General features: G+C 33.7%; 1 protein-coding gene across 1 annotated transcript in view; it reads right to left on the bottom strand.

The window, feature by feature from the left end:
* The window catches only part of Dnai7 (dynein axonemal intermediate chain 7), a 73491-nt gene that overhangs the window by 28499 nt on the left and 24753 nt on the right, over positions 1 to 20239 (bottom strand). Inside the window, exons 7-9 of the mRNA XM_026392375.2 lie at positions 18626 to 18772; positions 15554 to 15657; positions 13552 to 13921 (exon numbers count right to left, since the gene is read on the bottom strand). Coding sequence (XP_026248160.2) covers positions 13552 to 13921; positions 15554 to 15657; positions 18626 to 18772 — 621 coding nt within the window. The remainder of the gene's footprint in view (positions 1 to 13551; positions 13922 to 15553; positions 15658 to 18625; positions 18773 to 20239) is intronic.

Here is a 20239-nt window from a genome sequence, read left to right as displayed (position 1 = left end):
ATAGTAACAAAAATGGCATGGTATTAGCACCAAAATAGATATGGAGACCACTGGTACAGAATAGAAGACACAGAGACAAACCACATTAATATAATTATCTCATACTAGACAAAAGCACAACAATACATTGGAGAAAACAATAGCCTCTTAAACAAATGGTGCTGGGAAAACTGGAAATCCATATGTAGCAAAATGAAATTAAACCCCTATCTCTTGCCATGCATAAAACTTAACTCAAGTTGGATCAAGAACCTAGGCATTAGACCAGAGACCCTGCACCTACTAGAAGGAAAAGCAGGCCCAATCTCCATCATGTCAGCTTAGGAACTGAATTCCTCAACAAGACTTCTAAAGCACAAGAAACAAAATCAAGAATTAATAAATTGGATAGTATCAATTTAAAAAGCTTCACAGGAGAGAAAACAATCAAGAATGTGAAGAGAGATCTTACAGAATGGCAGAAAATCTTTTCTGCCTGCCCTTCAGATAGTGCATTAATGTCCAGGATATATAAAGAACTCAAAAACTTAACACCAACCCCCCCCCCGCAAGTAACACAATCAATAAATGGGCAAAGGAACTGAATAGGCACTTCACAGAGGAGATACAGTCAGTCAATAAATATATGAAAAAAATATTCAACATCTCTAGCAATTAGAGAAATGCAAATTAAAACTGCACTGAGGCCGAGTGGCACATGCCTGTGATCCCAGCTGCTTGGGAGGCTGAGGCAGGAGAATTGGGAGTTCAAAGCCAGCCTCAGCAACTTAGCAAGGCACTTAGCAACTCAGCAAGACCCTGTCTCTAAATAAAATAAAAAAGGGCTGGGGATGTGGCTCAGTGGTTGAGCACCCCTAGGTTCAATTCTCAGTACCAAAAACCAAGCAAACAAAAAACAACTACACTGAGATTTCACCTCACTCTAGTCAGAATGGTAATTATCAAGAATACAAGTAAAAATAAATGTTGGCTAGGATGTGAGGGAAAAGGTACACTTATACATTGCTGGTGTGACTGCAAATAGGTGCAAGCACTTTGGAAAGCACTGTAGTAATTCCTCAGAAAACTTGGAATGAAACCATCATTTGATCCAGTTATCCTCCTCCTCAGTATATATCCCAAAGGATTTAAAATCAGCATACCTATACTGATGTGACACATCAATATTTACAGCAGCTCAATTCACAATAGCTAAACTATCGAACCAACATAGGCGCCCTTTAACAGAAGTGTGGATAAAAAAAATATGGCATATATACACAATAGAATATTATAAAGTTATAAAGAACAATAAAATTATGGTATTTGCCAGTAAATAATGAATCTGTAGACTAACATGCTAAGTGAAATAAACCAGTCCCAATAAATCAAAGGCCAAATGTTTTCTCTGATGTGAATGCTAACACACAAAAAAGGGTGGATGGAGGAATTACTTTGGGTTAGACAAAGGGAGATGAAGATAAGGGATGGGGAGAAGGGAATAGGAAAGACAGTAGAATGAATCAGACATTACTTTCCTATGTTTATGTATGAATACATAACCAGTGTAACTCTATATCATGTGCAATGAAAAAAATAGGAAGTTATACTCCATGTATAAGTAATATGTCAAAATACATTCTACTGTCATGTACAAATAAAAAGGATAAAAAATTTTTAAAAGAAATAATCCAATTAAATATGGGCAAATAATCTGAATTTTTGTCTAAATCTGCCAGTACTTATTTCTGTGACCTTGAACAAGTCATTTAAAATGATGAGCCTCAAATCCTGAGCTGTCAACAAGATATTTGGTACTTAACTATGTACCAGACATGTAATATATCTTGTAAACAACTCTTCTAGTTAAGGAAATGGAAGCTTAGGGACATAACTGTTTAAAGGGATGAATAAAATAATGGAAGTAAAAGAATTCAGTGTATGGTAAAGCACAATATGACTGTAATGTTGCTATAGAAATTGGGTATATGTGTGCTGATACTTGCAAACTGGTTGGTATCCAGAAAACTCCATTTGACCTCAGATACTATTAGTACTTCTGCAGCACTAGAAGGACCTTATGCCAGAAGTCTAACCAGAAACTCAAAGCCTGTTAATTGCAGAGTGAGTCTCCATCCTCAATCACCATACACAAAATCACCCTTCATAGTTATCTTTTCCCTTACTCTCAGCAGCGTAATGCCCTATGTGTCTTTGTGAATTTTTTTTTTCAGGGGCGGAGGGTGATGGAGTAACTGAGGATTGAATCCAGGGTGCTTAACCACTGAGCCACATCCCCAGCCCTTTTTTATATTTTATTTAGCGATAGGATCCTGAGGAGTTGCTAAGTGCCTTGCTAAATTGCTGAAGCTAGCTTTGAACTGGTGATCCTCCTGCCTCAACCTCCCAAGCTGCTGGGATTATAGGCATGAGCCACTGTGCCTAGCTATGTGTCTTCCTCTTGACCAGTGTTAACAATCTTTTATTTTCTGCAACCCTTTCCATGGTGCCTCTGAAACTTCTCACTTATTCAAAGAATGTTTATAGATCTCTAAATTGCACCATATTACCTAGACATTAGGAATTAAAAAGAAAAAAAACTGACAAGAACACTAGGAATTAAAAAGAAAAAAACTGACTTAAGGATTTTCCAGTTTACTGAGGAAACAAATAAAGAAATAGGTATAATATAATTTTGTAGATGCTACAGTGGAAGGTAAGGGATCCACAATTTCCCAATTCTCTGAGAAAACAGGTAGGTAATGACAACAAGCACTATCTAAAGGTGGTAAAGTTTGAACTAAATATTGAAAGACAATTAGGGCTTCACCAAAAATGGTGAGAGGGAATTCCAAGCATGAGCAAAACAGAGGGTGCCAAGCACCCCATTTAGTCCGGTATGAATAGAAGGAGGCATGTCAGGAGGGTATAAAAAATAGGAGACCGGAAAGATGCAGGGGTTACTTTATGAAAAAATTTGGATGCCCTCTGAAGATCAGGATTTCTCCTGTGGGTGAAGGAGAGACCACAAAAGGCCTTCAATAGGAAACTAACATGAAGAAACTTTGGAAAGAGTATGCCAATGGTCAGCTGATGAATGGAATGCTCAGTAAGGATTACAAATTCAGGGTGGAGAGATCAGGGCCACTAGAAGGAGCACATGTGAGAGATGATGTGTTGGTAAAATCAGCATAACTGCCTGATTGAATATAGATATCAGGTGAGGAAGAGAATAAGGTCAGATCTCAGGTGTTGGCTTAGGTAATTAGTGGAGAATGATAACAGAAGGAGAGACAGATTTAGTGGGGGAAATCATGTCAATAATTTTAGACATGTTGAATTTGGGGTGCCTGTGAGTCATCTAGGTGTCCAAGTTGTATTTCTTTCTTATAGGAAGAATTATCATCATTAAAACACCAAGTATCAGACCAACAAGTACGTCAGGCTAATTCCTGTCTTCAAAACTTTGAGAATTCTTCAAACTGGCTTCTTACCTTGAAGAACATTAAGAATTATTCAGACTCTTTCAACAGAATTTTTCCACCGTATGGCAGCATGCAACAAGAAAATATCAACTTCTATGTTATCACACAATAAAGAGAATAATCCTGAATTCAACCTATGGTGTTACATAGTTTAAAAAAGTTTTTAATTTTTATATTACTCAAGCTCAATTGACTTTTTGATTTTGACTAACTTTTGAAGTTAGACTTCTTGATGAAGGAAGCAGTGGGCCAATTTATAGATTTGTGTAAGTTCTTGCATCTTGGTAGTCACTCTAGAATGTTTTTCTGTGATTGCAGTGTAGGAGCTGCTATAATATAGATGTTGAAGTCTCTCAAAAGTTCATGTGTTTATTTGAAGGCTTGGTCCTCAGAGTAGGGCTATTGGAAGCTGCTGTGGACCTTTAGAAGGAGGATAATTTTAGATGGTTCTTAAGTCCTAGGGGTGTGCCCCCAAAGGGGATTGTGGGGCCCTAACCCCTTTCTCTCTGATTCCTGACCATGAGGACAGCAGTTTGCTTTGTTATACTCTCCTTGCCATTGTCAACTGGCACCCACATGACAGGCCTAAAAGCAACTGAGTTCACCCTTTGTGAACTGGAACCTTTAAACCAGAGCCAAAATAAACTTTTCTCTTTATAAATTAACTATCTCAGGTAATTTGTTATAGTGACAGAAAGCTGCAGTAACAAGTCTCAAGAAATGATAACTAAAGGCTCAATGTTTCAGTATACTAAAAACTAAAAGAAAGTGAAAGAGGCCCAAGGAGCTCTCTCAAAAACGAAAGTCCCCCTGACCTTCCCTTGACATCCACCTATCCCAAGTTCAGGGAGAGGCTTTTCTCTGAAGTTCCCGTATCTACCTAACAGCCAGATCTGCCAAACAGGAACATAATTGCCTTCAGTCCTCTTACCAAATTTTCATTAACCAAGGAAGAGTAAAGCTATATCACAGAGGCAAAGGCTGAAAATCAAACACCTTATCCAGAGCCCAAAGAACTTTGTTCCAGGCCATTGTCTGCCGCCTTGGTCCCAATTCATTCATTTCCCTAAAAAATCATTTCCAAACTTCTAAATGCCCTGCCTCCCTCATTTTCCTCTTCCTGTGAAGCAAATGTTTAAGCTTCCAGCATCTTGGACCTTCTTTGAGTTTCAGATTTTGTTCGGCTCCTGTGCACATTTAATGTGTATGATTTTTCTCCTGTTAATCTGTCCACAGTTGATTTCAGCAGACTCAAGTATTGAATCTTCAGAGGGAAAGTTTACAGCTGTGTCATCAGAACACACTCTTGTACAAAACTTGAACTTCAGACCTCATCTGTTGACAATATAATCCTTCATGGTTTTATACATTATAAAACTCCTGTGTTTGTTGGAATGAAGCTGAAAAAGTACTCCTTTATTCACACTTTTATCATGATTTATATCTTGTAATGGAAGCCTCTATCATAATTCTTTTACAAAACTAGTTATTTTCCATGTATTTTTTTTCTTCTAGATAAACTTTAATAGTGTTTTTTTAAGACTTGAATTTTTAAGACTTGCCAACTGGATTTTTTATGTGAACTGCACTAAGTTTACAGGTTTATAATAAGTTTATAGTAAATAACATTTTCAAAAAATATGTTTGCTTGGAAAGGTTAATAAAATATAAGGCAGAGAAAGTAGTTAAAGTATAACGTTTCAAAGGCACTTTGGGGCTCAATATATATATAAAAATTGGCTTATAACATGGAAGAACTTTGTGGAACACCAGAAAAGTGTTTTTCATTGTAAATTTATGAATGTACTCATGTTGTGTCATGTAAATTCTTTTAATATGTGTGCAATCTGAATTTTTTATTGATTTTATTATTTTTAAATACATAACAACAATGGAATGCATTCTTATTATACATATAGAGCACAATTTTTTGTATCCCTGTATATAAAGTATGTTCACGCCAACTTATGCCATTATACATGTACTTTGTATTTTGTTGTTGTTGTTGTTATTTGGAGGTTTTTTTTTTTTTTGCATTACAATCTGAATTTTTATAAACACAATCTGACTCATAATTGGATGGGTTAGTGAAAACCATAGAGATTCCAAAAACAGGTCTTAGAATCCACTTGGAAATTTGCCATATGGCATTTCAGGTCAACAGAAGGTTTATATGGTTAATGTATTAAGACAGCTGGCTAAGATTCACAATAAAATAAATTAAGATACATTCTTCCCATTTTAAAATAAATTCAAAATAGAGAAAAGATTTAAATATACAAACATAACTAAACCAACCAAAACCCACAAAAATCATAAAAGTATCCATAGAGAATACGGGAGACTGCTGACAACAACTATTAAAGAAGTAGTGATGCTGATACTGCACATCCGCAAAATGTCAGCACTGAACACTTTACAGATAGAATGTCTCAAACCTTTTTGTCATTCAAAGATCTACATAAAAACATTAATTGATCTGAAATCTACTTAAAGATAACCATGACTTCAGAATAATTTCTTGACAGAAGTAGAAGATGAATTTTGAAAATATAGCATTATTTGCTTCATTTTGGATAAAAGTAATGATTATCCTGAATCTGCTAAAGTCTCATTCACTCCTGTGGCTTTAATAAAGTACTGTCTAAAGGCCAATGGTTCCCAAATAGCAGCTACTAATAATGCCTTTCAAGCCACACGTAGTGTGCATTGGTTGATTCTAGAAGTGCAATGAACAACCAGCACAAGAACATGTCCATGGTACTTGTGTCTGACAATCCTTTGAACTCCAGAGGAAATGTGTACTAGGCATTCCCATTTGTATGCCCCAAAGTTACCATGACCCAAACAAAACTTATTTCAATGCCATCATCTCCCATTCTTGTCCTTCTCAGTAAATTGTACCACCATCTACCTAGTTGACAAGATGTGTTTATTTTACCTCCAAGACATATCCCAAATATATCCATTTTCCCAGGACTCTTATTGTCACCTTTGTCCAAGCCACAATGACTTGGACTATGTTCTACCAGTACTATTAAACTAGATACTGTATTTTTTATTCTGGCTTCTCCCAATTTGTTCTCTACACAGCAGCCAGAATAATCTTTCAAAGTCTTACATCAGATCATGTTCCTCTCCTACTTAGTCTTTTAATGGCTTCCTGTTGCATTTACAATAAAAGCCCAACTTCTCATGCAGGCCTGCAAGGCCCTGCTTTATCTGGCCCTGCCTCTCTCTCTGACTTCATCACACTATCTTTTTTCTTCCTGGTCCTCACTTCTGCCTTACAACCTTTGCAATAATTATAATTGTGTCCTAAGACTATTTTCACCTCAGTCATTAACTAATTTTTCTTGTGATTTGGATCTTAGCTTAAAAATTACCTCAGTGGGGGCAGGCCTTTCTAAAGACCTAATCTAATATTACCACCATTTTAATCCTGTTCATGGCATTTATTATCATCTGGTATTGTCCATTTTTTCTTATTTATTGTTGGGTTCTCCTGAATCGTATATGAATTTTAAGAGCAGGAACCTTACTTGTCCTTTCCCCACTGTCTCCTAAGGGCTGGGAACATAGAGACAGGCATTCAACAAATATTTGTTGAGTAAAGAAAAAAGAACAAGGTCCAAGTTATGATCATGGAAATGTACTTGCAAAGTCAATTTGTGGAAAGTTGAAGGTTGCTGAATGTTAAGGAACTTTGATATTAGGTTTTTTTTTTTACATGGGCTATGTTCATGGATTTTAATTTATCCATGATGATGCCTAGAAATTCCCAAATCCATAAAGCTATTTCATATATCCATACTTTTCACATACTGACCAGAATATCTTCCTTCCCTTCTTATCTAAATTCCTCTAGTAAAAAAATAAATAAATTCCTCCAAAATGCATCCCTTAAAAAAGTTCAAAGACCTATTTCTATCAAGTACAACTCTTAAATCATTATTTCTGAGGGAAATTATTATTTCTAAAATTTTCATAAATATGTACTCTTAATTTAGGCCTTTCTAAATTTTTTTAATGATCTATTAATTTGGAGGACAATACCTACTATACTTTTAGTAGTACCCATTTTAAGTTAACTAAGATATGGTATTAAGAGCCCTCTAGTGGTCAAGTTCTTAATAGGCTCCTCAAAAAGAAACAATGACTACAATCTGTAAAGAATTAATTTTTTAAGCTAACCAAGTATTAAATATTGATTATTTTGATTACCTCACATATAAATCATAATTCAGGTCTCTGAAGTCACAAGTTCTTGTATTATTAAACCATATTTGCATTATAATCAGTTTTCAAAGACAAAGATTTGAGACATATTTATTAAAATATGCCAATCTAAAATTATGGAGGTAAACAAAAAATGTAAAAATAGAGAATCTTCTTCCTCTAAAAATAAAACATAGAACTGGGTGCTGTAATCCCAGCAAATCAAGAGGCTGAGATAGGAGGGTTGCAAATTCTAGGCCAGCTTAGACAACCGAGCCAAGCCCTGTCTCAAAATAAAAAGTAAAATTGGGAGTTCATAACCCACTTGAATCAAACTGTGAAATATGATGTATTAAGAACTATGTAATGTTTTGAACGACCAACAATAAAAAAAAGGAAAAAAATAAAATAAACATAAGCATGTGAGATGAAAAAAATAATAATAAAATAAAATAAAATAAAATGGTCTGGGGATGTAGCTCAGTGGTAGAGTGCCTCTGGGTTCAGGTTCCAATGCAGAAGAACAAAACAAACATAAAATAAAGAAAACAAAGAAAAACAAAAAAGTAAATCTGTCTATTCATTTTATGGGTAATCTTTAATTTACATGGAATGCATTTTACTACCCAAAAATATAGTGTTATGGATGACATTTAGGGTTGTGAGCATTCCCATGTGCCTATCATTTTAAAGAAATACAAACTCAAACATCATACCTAAATATGACTGCAAACTCAAGAGCCCCAAATGTGAGGAGCAACCCGGGGCTGCCACTGTGGTGGGAAGAGTCTTCCCATCACCACGTTCTATGTTGGGTCGCTACAAGAAGAAGGTCCCTAGTGACAAGGTTGTAGAATCCTGAAAGGTAGCAGAAATGATCTCCAGCACACCCAGCTCCAATGGAAAGGGTCTTAAGTTTCCCTAAAACACAGAATAATTGGATGTGAGCATAAGGAGCTAAATCTTTATGACATGGTGGCTGGCCTTACTGTAAGTTGCTTACAAGAAACCGGGATCTGCTTTTCATCACTTAACCATCCATTCACTTTTTCTTCCCTTCATTCAATAAATAGTCACAGAGCCCTTACCCTTTAACAGGCCCTGTGCTATGTAAATATGAAGTTGATCAATAAATTCTTATCTTCAAGGTCATCCTTTAGTGTTTAAGAATTCTAATACCATTAAAACAGAATGATCAGAGAACAGGGGAGGGACATCTCATTTAATCTGAGGAAAGTTGCAGAGGTGAATTTTAAGCAAGGCTTGAAAGATCAGAGGAAGTTAGGTAAAGTGGATGGATGAGGGTGATGGGAGGAAGGAATTTCACAATGATGGGAGCAAAAGCACAAGTGCAGCTGCACAGGCAAATTGTGAACTTTCCCCCTTTAAAAGCAAAACAGGAAGTATAGTGTTTCATTTCCTGTGAGGAAAGTGCCTGCTCAGTCCTTAGTTACTCAAAACAAAAAATACGGAAGTGTATACAGAGGAAAAATCACTGATAACATCCTCTTACCTTACTCAGGCCTCTCCCCACCCTCAAAACAGTTTGATAAAAAGGTTCTCAGGTTCTTTTCTACACAGTCACAAATAATATTCTCCCTCCTCCCAAAAACTAATTCATATTTCAATTAGAGCCCATTACTTAAAAAAATATCTTAACAATACATGCTATGCATTTCTCCATATAAAAGCATGTAAGACCTATTGTCATTTTAAACAGTTATTTGTATTTGGATATTTTATAATCATTTTCTTCCACAGACTTTTGCTACTATAAAAAATAAGTCAATGAATATCTTGACATGTTTATTTATTTGTACCATTATTTCCTAATAATGAACTCTTAAAAGTTAAATCTCTAATCACAGGCACATTTACATATTGCCAAAATAAGGACTGAACAAATTCACACTGCTAACAACTATACATGAAAACATCTGTGTGTCTCATACTCATTTTGATAAGAAATTATATAGAGAGAAAGATAGATAGGGGTCTATTTTTATTCCTTATTTGAATATGTTTTCATATTTTTATTAACTAGCTATACTCCCCTACCCACTGTCTGCTCACATCTTTTGTTTAATTTTATGTTGGAAAATTTTCTTCTGATTTGTACAAATTCTTTATATTAACATATTAACCATTTGTCATATATTTTGAAATATTTTGCTTAGTCTATAGTCTTCCAATTGGTTTACAGTAAGGTTTATTTGGCTACAAAATGTTGAAATCTAATTAATCAATCTTTCATTCATGGTTTTGAATGATGCACTGATTAAAAAAAACCTTCATAGTAAAAATTTTAAAAATTTACTACATTCCCTTCAAATACTTTTATTATGTTCTTGAGTTTTAATTTTTTTATTAAACTTTTAATCTGATTTTAAACTTTATAAAGAATCAATATTTATTTCATTTTAAATCTAAGCCAGTTGCAAGTGCCAATTATTACATCAAACTCATCCTTTCTATTCTCAAATTATGGTACTTCATTTGTTATAGATATTGAACCTCCTGCTTTTATCCACCAGTTTTTCATCTCCCACCTCTCTGATTCCATATAATTATCTTGTCCTCCTCTTTTGAACTGCTGTCTTTATAAATGTAGTGATTTTTGCTCTGCATCTACTCAGAACTACAAAAGGTAGTTCTCATTGCTCAACATCTGTGGCAGATTTAGGTCCAGCTAATGAATGTTGAAGTCTGCCCTCTCTCCTTGCATAATGTGTACCTTGGAGGTGGAGGACTGCTTTTTCTGGCTATCACCTCCACCTCCTCCTCAGGAGATGGCTCTATCCTCCTGCCTTGGAATAATGTACTTTACCACTACTACTGGATTTTCTCATTTCAATGGAAAACTCAGACTCCAGTCTTATTTTTTTTTAATATTTATTTTTTTAGTTCTCTGCGGACAGAACATCTTTGTTGGTATGCGGTGCTGAGGATCGAACCCGGGCCGCACGCATGCCAGGCGAGCGCGCTACCGCTTGAGCCACATCCCCAGCCCTCCAGTCTTATTTATATTAGCTTTTTAAGAATGCTACAGGAGTTTTGGAAGAACAGATCACATACATATAAGCATAAACTTACACACATACCTGTCTGGGAGCATTGAAAGGATATGCCCTAGAAATGGTGTTATTCTCATCTGATATTCAATCACTATGCTTTTTAAAAATCAATCCTCTGATGACATCAAGTCCCTCCATTCAGTTTTTGACCAAGCTTTCCAAGCTCTGGAAAGCTATCATATCACATGTTTATCATAAAATAAACAATTTCTGCTATACCATTAATTGCATGATGTAAAGTTTCCTGGACTATTTGAGTATTCTGTAAAATGTGCATTTAACTATCCAGCATAATGCTTTTCCTTGATGCACTCTTGCAGCACTTTCAGTATTAGCATTTGGGTACCTTCATCATCATTATAAGCTGAAATTGTTCAATGTAACATTAAGTGATAACAAAATTAGGGCAAAGATGAATACTTTGGTAAGGGCCATTCAAAACTGGTGGTTTTGAATTCACTGAGAGTGAATCAAATGTTTGATTCCAATTATTGTTTCACAATTTTTAAATTAATATAATTCTTATATAAAATGCTTATAAATTTTATAAAACATGAATTATGACAACAAAACTTGGTTCAGTAGGGGAGAATTGTCTAATGTTTTGACAGATCAAGAATAAATATTTCTAGGGCTGAGGTTGTAGCTTAGTGGTAGAGCGCTTGTGTGAGGCATGTGTGAGGCAATGGGTTTGATCCTCAGCACCACACAAAAATAAATAAATAAAACTAAAGCTGTTGTGTCCACCTACAATTAAAAAAAATTAAAAATTAAAAAAGAAGAAATATTTCTAGATACTCTCATGCTCATAACAATTTTTATACCTTGTATTCTTCATTTTCATGAATTTAAAATCACAAATCTTGCCACATTTTAACTTAGTAGGGTTTCATTTTGGCTCCTTACTGCACATTGAAATAATTTTAGGTCTAGTTCTATTTATCCATTCTACCCATATCCCCTTAGTCATCAATTTGTAATGTCCACTCATGCTTTATTAGTTAAAGTGAGTCACATATCATGCCTAACTTCAAGGGGGAGCAGAGATTATATTATTTCATATGTCTAGGAAAGTGAAGAGAACTAAAAATAATGTTAAACTCTATTAAAGTTATGCTACCTGGAATTTAAAATAAAGATTTTAAAAAATAATCTTATTACTCAAAGAACATCTTAAAAAAGTAGCAAATTTTAAAAAAAATATTTTTTAGTTGTTGATGGCCCTTTATTTTATTCATTTATGTATATGTGGTGCTGAGAATCAAACCCAGTGCCTCACACATGTGAGGCAGGCAATCTATCACTGGGCCACAAACCGAGCCTCCTAGCAAATTTTTAAAGAGAATAAACCACTCATTTCCTACCTCTCTATCAGCTGAGAACAGATTTCTGGGTTCTTCTCCCTTTAAGCCTTAAATTTTATTTAGTTATATTCATACTGAAAATACTATTCTTTGTATTTAGCATTATGTCATATCCATTTCCTATACTGCTTTAGAGTTTTTATAATTTTTGATGCTAGTATATTTCAAATGGTATTTTTCAATATGTATGTTCTTAGAATATTAAAATTTTCATTTCATATTTTCAATCTAATCCTCAATTCTTTCTAATCTAATCCTCAATTCTTTCCAATGTTTAAAGAAAATAAATCAATAAAGCAATGTATTTTACATCTTTAAGCATTTGTAGGAAAACCTGACATTTTTGTTTCTTCTTAAAATACAAATGTGCTATGGGTAAACAAATAAGCTTCTTAGCTTTGAAAAAGTATTACTTAATTTTCAAAAGACAACTTTTTTCACATATTAATTAAGTAAATGGCTTGAAAATCTTGACAATAGAAGCCAAACTAAGAAACTCACAGGTCCAATGTTTTCTCTCATATGTAGAAGCTAGAGTAAAATAAAGGAAAGGGGAAAGAAAGAATAAGATAATATAAAGATAAAGGAAAGATAAGTAATGTAGAAGAAAGAGATGGAAGGGTAGAGTGGAGGGATGGGAACTGGGAGACAATGCAAAATAAATTCTTTAAAAAATCATGTTATGTGCATATATAAAAATACCACAAGGAATTTCACTATTTTGTATAAGTAAAAAGAACCAATCAAATATAAATAAGAAAGTCTAGTAGAGTAGAGGAAGGAGAACAGAGGAGGGGAGGGAGGACAGGAGGGAAATCATAAACTGAAATCCAATTACATGCATGTATGAGTTTGTTCGGATGAACCCAACTACTATATATAACTATAAAGCTCTAATTTAAAAAAAAGAAGAAAAAAATGATTATTAAATTTATCTAATACTACACACACACACACACACACACACACCAAGTTTTGAGAGGAATGTAATGTTTTAAGAAAATCAACTTTTACTCTACAAAATGCTTTTTCAGAAAACAAAATACTGAGAAAGTAACAGAGTAATGTAAGATAATCCTTCAGGTTTATAAAAGTGTTTACTATAAGTTTGTAGTCAATGGAAAGTTCCTTTGGGTGAGTTTAAACTATATAAAAAATATACTAAAATTACATGGCTTCAAAGCATTCCAGGAGTGTACCTAATATAAAAATGAGCCATCCTGTACAGAACTTTTAGACTGTTGAAACCAGTAGCTCAACTATGAATAGGGACTCTTAACAGAAGGCAAGAAAACATGCATTACAAATTGAGGCACTGGCAAGAAAGTGACTTTAAAGATAATTTCTAGTTGTTTAGGAAAAATCTTGCAACAAAGGGGAATTAACATTTATTTGAACAAAGAAAAGAATATGAATTTAGATGTGTCCTACCCTTTGTGCTTCAGTAACATCTTGATCTTCAACTTTTATTTCATCCTCGGAATTTATGAGAGAGCCACTTTCTTGTGGTTTACACTCCTCCTGGTCCTCTTGGCTGACTGGTTCTTCTATAGTCTTGACTTCTATAGTCGTGACTTCTGTAGTCGTGACTTCTGTAGTCTTGACTTCTGTAGTCTTGGTTCCTTCATCTGTGACAGTCTCAGTCATTAGAAAATTGTTTTCTTGTTCTGTTCGAACAAGCTTCAGTGGAGAAACATGATCATAGTGAGTATGTAGGAGTCGGAGAGCAATGTCACTTGTTGCCAATATCTTTGGAATTTCAAATCCAATTTGTGTTCCAGCGAATTTGATACTTTTGTACCTGTCAAAACAAAAATCTTGAGATCCTAGGAAATTTTAGGTGTATTTCAAATTTATACCTAAGCAGTACTTCTTTCAATTTCCATTTTGCTCCTGTTTTGCATCCCATTCAGACCTGTTTTGTTGGCAGCATTTGGACCCAGTTGCTGATGCTATTTTTCTCAAACATCCTCTTGGGATCCATAACCCCATACCTGACTCCTTCATTTCTAGCAGCACCTTTAGTCTCCTGTGTGTTTCCTTAAAATGTTGACATTACTCCATGCTCCATTGTCCTAGGTTCTCTTCTCTTCTTCCTCTATATACACTCTGGATAGTGTCATTTCTGTGGCCTCAATTTCTGTTTATATTATAAGGAGTATCTAACATGAGTTTTACTTTTCCTGGCATAGGCATCCCTAAATGGACTTTAATAGGTCAAAAACTGCTATTCTATGTGTGTGAATGTATATAATTATTTGATGTTAAGAAAAACCTATGACATCCAAAAAAATTAAGAACCACAGGTTCATTATTGATGACTTCTCCAAACATACCCCACCTTGGATTTCTCTCTGTTTCTTTTTTCAGAAAACAAAATGCTTTCAGCCAGTTTCACTTTGATTTCTCATAGTACTTTAGATTTAAAAAGTCCAGCACCAAATTTGTCCGGTTTATATTATCACCTCACCATCATCAAAATAAAACCAAACTTGTTTTCCCTCCACTATTCCTTATTATACTAAAAGATACCAACTTAATTCTCTTCTTAAACTTGGGTAGTGAATACAGAATTATTTGTTTTATTTTTATTCCTACAAAACTATACAGATTAATTTCCTTCACTCTTCTACTATCTGACATATTTTCCAAAAACAGGTTACATATTGTCTGTGATTAGTTTTAAACCACAGTATTTTGTAGTGAGTGGAATTTGGGAATATTTTGTTCCTTTCTTTTACTAAATAGCAAAAATAAAGTTTATATTCAAATAATTAGTCTTTTCAGCTAGAACCAGAATCCAAGGCTTCTAACTTTTATTCTGGTATTCTGAAATTCACAGCCATACTAATTCAATTAAATCAGAATGTTTAATACCAAACAGCAATCAAGTGATCAGAAATTTGTCATTATCAACTTCATTCCTCAGAAAGATGTCTCTTTGTTGAAAGTAGTTGGGAAAACATTAAAAAATATCTAGGAAATAATCAGTGTGAAAATATATTACATTTAACATTTCAAAAAGATAAGTATATGTTTTTAAAAAGTTTCAGATTGCTGTGTAGAAAGTATCCACCACAGGTACTCTTTTGGGATGCCAAGGCTTAGGTAGAAGAAGAAGAGGGAAAACCCAACATTTATTGATAGTTTATTTACACTAAATACTATGCTATAACTTTTACATGCATTGGTGCTTAATCTTCAAACAAATCAAGTAATAGAGGCATTATTTTACTGATGATGAACTGAAGCTCAACAGGCTAAGTAACTTTCCTAGGGTAAAAGGCAGGTTACTTAGCCATATACAGCTCCAGTTGACTGACTTCCTAATATGGGTTTTTCCACATATACCATGCTATTATGCAACAGGCCTGCCAGTGATGATGTGACTCTAATGTCACATGTATACAGAAAATATTCCCCTTCCGGGTACCTTGGATTCTTCTTCAGGTTTGCCCACACATACAGAGTAACATTTTCATCTCGAATTACTTTTTCCATATTCCCACTGTCCAAATCTGCTAAAGTACTAGCTTGCTGTAAAAGAAAAAATAAAGACTAGATGGAGGAGAAGAAATAAAACATTATATAGGTCCAGAGTCCTACTAAATTATACAACTTAAACAAGTTGTTTCATTCCTTACGTATTAGATTCCTTTCACTAATTAACTAAAAGAATAACTTTAGTACAAAGAAATTTCGATCAAAATGACAAAGGACTGCTAAAAACTTTCTCCTAAGGATGCAAACATTTATATAATTAAATATACCTTTCCTTTTTCTACTCAGTTTCTCTTAAGGTATCTAATGATTAAAGTGGTTCCTAAAGGACTGGAGTTGTAGCTCAGTGAGAGAGGCTCTGAGTTTGATCCAAAACAAAATCCAAAACACAGTGATCCTTTATTCCCAGGTAGAATCTAGGATGATTATTGTGTTATCCTTTTTAATTTTAACATCAGAATCTTGACTTTTCATTTCAACTTTATGCATGCTTCTTTCTCTGTAACTTATTAAATAGTAAATTGAGGTCAGCCTATCAAAGACACACAAGTCTAGAAAGCACAATATCCAGTTCATGAAATCCAAATGAATCATGTGTTTTGCTACTCCAGTGATTACCATCTACCATTAAACACTTAAGGATGATCTCAAGAATTTTACAGACTAATAGTTTGATGTCTGTTGCTCAAGAAATAAGCTCTCAGAAAGGGATTAAATAAATCAATACGTATTTGATGGCTATAGTACAAAAAGTTTTGCAAACTGTACTTGTTGCTGATTTATTTTTAAAAGTGATTATTCTTCCATACTTGTTTTCTGTAACATTAACTTTTTGGAGTATCTAGAATAGATTCTTAGAACTGTTCTAAACTGTAGATTTACATGATTATTTCCTCATGGTATTGTTTATCTTGGTCCTCTATCCCATTTACTTTTCTCTGCATTGGAAAGACTAGGGGTTAAATTAAATTTAGATCAAATATTTTCAGGGCATCATATCTCAATATTGTGATACATCCACAACACTAGGATCTTAGAATAAGACATATTCTATGCTTCTATAAACGTATCAAAATATTCTAAAAAGAGCAAATTTTTAAAAGGCACCATAAATAAAGTTATATCATGTTCTTCATATTGCATCTGGAGGCATCTGATGTCTAACTATTAATGATAAAAACTTGGGCACTTGGTTAATATCACTTCTCACTGCAAGGTACATTTTCTGTTGTTTTTTGTTGTTGTTGCTGTGGTTGTTGTTGTTGTTGCTTTTCTAATTGCTTAGTAATCTGAGGTCAAATGCTTTGGAACTAAGAGAATAATGTATTCCTTAACAGCTTTTCATATCATCATTTAGGTAGCTCTTAAGGATCCTTATCTGAATCAATTATAATATTGGAGATTGGACAATAGTCATTTTCTAACTTATCTTTCCATCTTTACTTGGATGGTCTTCTTCTACAAACAATTGTTTTTCCCCCATCCCATTTCCCCTTTTTGAAGGATCACCATAGATTCTTAGATTTTTATTTATTTAATGTGTTATAATTAATTATAGTTATTATTCTTTCTGCTATTCAAATTATTCCATTTTTAGCCAATAAGACTCTTTTTAAGCTGATCCCTGTCCCTTTGATATGACCCCCTTAATCTTTTAAGTGTTTGCTTGCTATCTAACACAATAAGGTAAGATAATTTTACTTTTCCTTTTCCAGATCTGGAATTAGCTATTTACTATAATTAGTCTTGGTTCTTTTTTTTAAGTGCATGTGCTAGGGATTAAATCCAGGGCCTCCTGCCTTCTAGGCAAATGTTCTGCCACTGAGCTACACCTCCAGTTCTCTTAGTTTTTACTTTTTTTTTTTTTTAGTTGTTGATAGACCTTTATTTTATTTATTTTTATGTGGTGCTGAGAATTGAATCCAGTGCCTCACACATGCCAGCCAAGTGCACTACTGTAAGCCACAGTCCTAGCCCCTTAGTTACTTGTTATGCAATAAAATTTTCTTCATATTGATATTTCTATTTCAAATTTGATATTATGTAAAAGATTATAAAAAATACTGTACCTCTTTTAAGATAAAAATCTCGATTACTAGTAATTAGAATACACATTTACTTACCTCTTTTGTCCAACTACACATGTAACAGGTGCAAAATTATAATAGGAATAATAATGCTAACAATAAGCTTAGTAAAAGATATTTAGTGGAAGGTTTCTTTGCAGTATTTTTTTTAATTACAAAATATTCTACCAAACTGATACAAAGGAAAAATAATAAAAGAGAGAAGGCTACAAAATGGCCTAAACCAATGTCTGCCTGTAGATTATTCTCATTTTAAAAAACAAGCTAAAACAAAATAGTTATAAAAGCCATTCATGGGAAATTACAGGATGTTGAATATGAGAATTATGAAATTATTACTTTTTGTTAGGTATAATAATTTATGGTTATAGTGTTATTTGGGGATAAAATGTAATAACAACAACTTTCAAATGGTAAAGAAAATATAGAGATAAAGAATACTATCAGACATTTAAATATTATTGATTTTAATACATATCAATTATAGCTCAGTAAAGATAAAAAATGAATTAGATCTACATAGCGAGTATTTGGGGATTCATGGTACTATTCTTCAAATTTCACATTCAAATATAGTACTTTTAAAATAAAAAGTTAGAGAAAAATAGAATATCAATACTTGTAATCTTGTGCCAATTGATTTACTCAAAGTGAATTTCTAATACTGTTTTGTAAACTTATTTTCATAGTGAACTTAGTGAACCTTGGCATGTATCAGAAAATTGACTTCAGTTATATTGATGATATTTCTTTAAAAATGTTAACAGTTACTAAATCTGCATTAAGTATGTGTGCTTTAAGTTATCCTAATTTTTCCACACCCTTTTAATATTTTAAGAAAATTGAGTTATTTTATTGTATAGTACAAAATTTTAATGTTTTTAAAAGTTAGTATTATTTGGAAAGTTCACACATACTCTGAGAAGTATTTCTGTGGCTTTGTTAAACTTAAGATGAAGGAGCTCCTGAAGTTGTAGAATTGATCCTTGGTATTGTATTACATTTTGTTCTTGCAAATCAAATGGTGGAGTTTCCATTAAAATCAATTTCAATTTTTCAATTAGCTGTAATATAAAGAATATTTACATTAATCCACTGACAAATAGTCAAATTAAAAGTAAAAGGGGGATGTTATATCACTTTTGGATTGAGAAACTTTTTATCCTCAGTGAAACATGTAAAAATCCTTTCTGTATTCATTCTGTAATTTAAGATTATAAAAATATTTCCTCCCAAACTCCCTTTTAAATATTCTCCACTAAGCATAATAGAGCTTTCATTAGCAAAATGACAAATAATGACAAATTTTGACTTCTTTAAGACTCTGAAACAATAGGAATATGTTAGTGTAGTTTGTATTGCTAAAGCAGAATACCTGAGGCTGGGTACTTTTTAAAAGAGAAGTAGTTTATTTAGCTCACATAGGTTCAGGAACATGGCACCAGCATCTGCTCTATTTTAATAATGGCCTCACAATGGTGGAAATATGTATAAGAATGGCACATTCAAAGAAGGGAGTCAGAGGTGGTGCCATGATCACTTATAACAAATCATTCTCAAGAGGACTAATCCAGTCCCATGAGACCAGACCAACTCCTTCAAGAACACATTAATCCTTTTAAGATGATGGAGCTCTCCTGACCTAATTATCTTCTACTATACCTCACCTCTTAAAAAGCTTACCACCTTCAACAAATGGTGCTAGGGAAACTGGAAATCCAAATGTAGTAGAATAAAATTTAACCCCTATCTGCACAAAACTCAACTCAAAATGGATCAAAGACCTAGGTATTATACCAGCAACCTAGAAACTTACTAGAAGGTAGGCCCAACACTTCAACATGTCAGCTTGAGAACTGACTTCCTCAACAAGATTCCTAAAGTGCAAAAGGTAAAATAAAAAACCAGTAAATGGGATGGTGTCAAACTAAAAAGTTTCACAGCAAAGTAAACAATCAAGACCATGAGAGAGCCTACCGAATGGGAGAAAATCTTTGTCACCTGCACCTCAGATAAGATGTTAATTTCCAGGATATTAAAAAAAAACAAATAACCCAATCAATAAATGGGCAAAGAAACTAAACAGACATTTCTCAAAAGAAAAAATAGTAACAAATATGTGAAAAAATATACAACATCATCTGTAGCACTTAGAGCTATGCAAATAAAACTGCACTGAGACTTGACCTTACTCTAGTCAGAATGGCAATTTTCAAGAATTAACAATGTTAGCAAGGATGTGAGGAAAAAGGGTAAACTCTTACATTGCTGATGAGCCTGAAAATTGGTGCAACTACTCTGGAAAGCAGTATGGAGGAATGGAATGGAATCACCATTTGACACAGTTATATCACTCTTCAGCATATACCCAAAGGACTTAAACTCAGCATAGTATAGTGATGTGGCCACATCAATGTTTAAAGCAGCTCAATTCACAATAGCTAAACTATGGAACCAACCTGGGTGCCCTTCAACAGATGAATAGATTAAAAATTGTTTTGATACATATACACATGGAATATTACTCAGTC

The sequence above is a fragment of the Urocitellus parryii genome, chromosome 5, assembly GCF_045843805.1.
Source record: "Urocitellus parryii isolate mUroPar1 chromosome 5, mUroPar1.hap1, whole genome shotgun sequence".
Lineage (NCBI taxonomy): Eukaryota > Metazoa > Chordata > Mammalia > Rodentia > Sciuridae > Urocitellus > Urocitellus parryii.
This window is presented reverse-complemented; position numbering and strand designations above follow the sequence as displayed.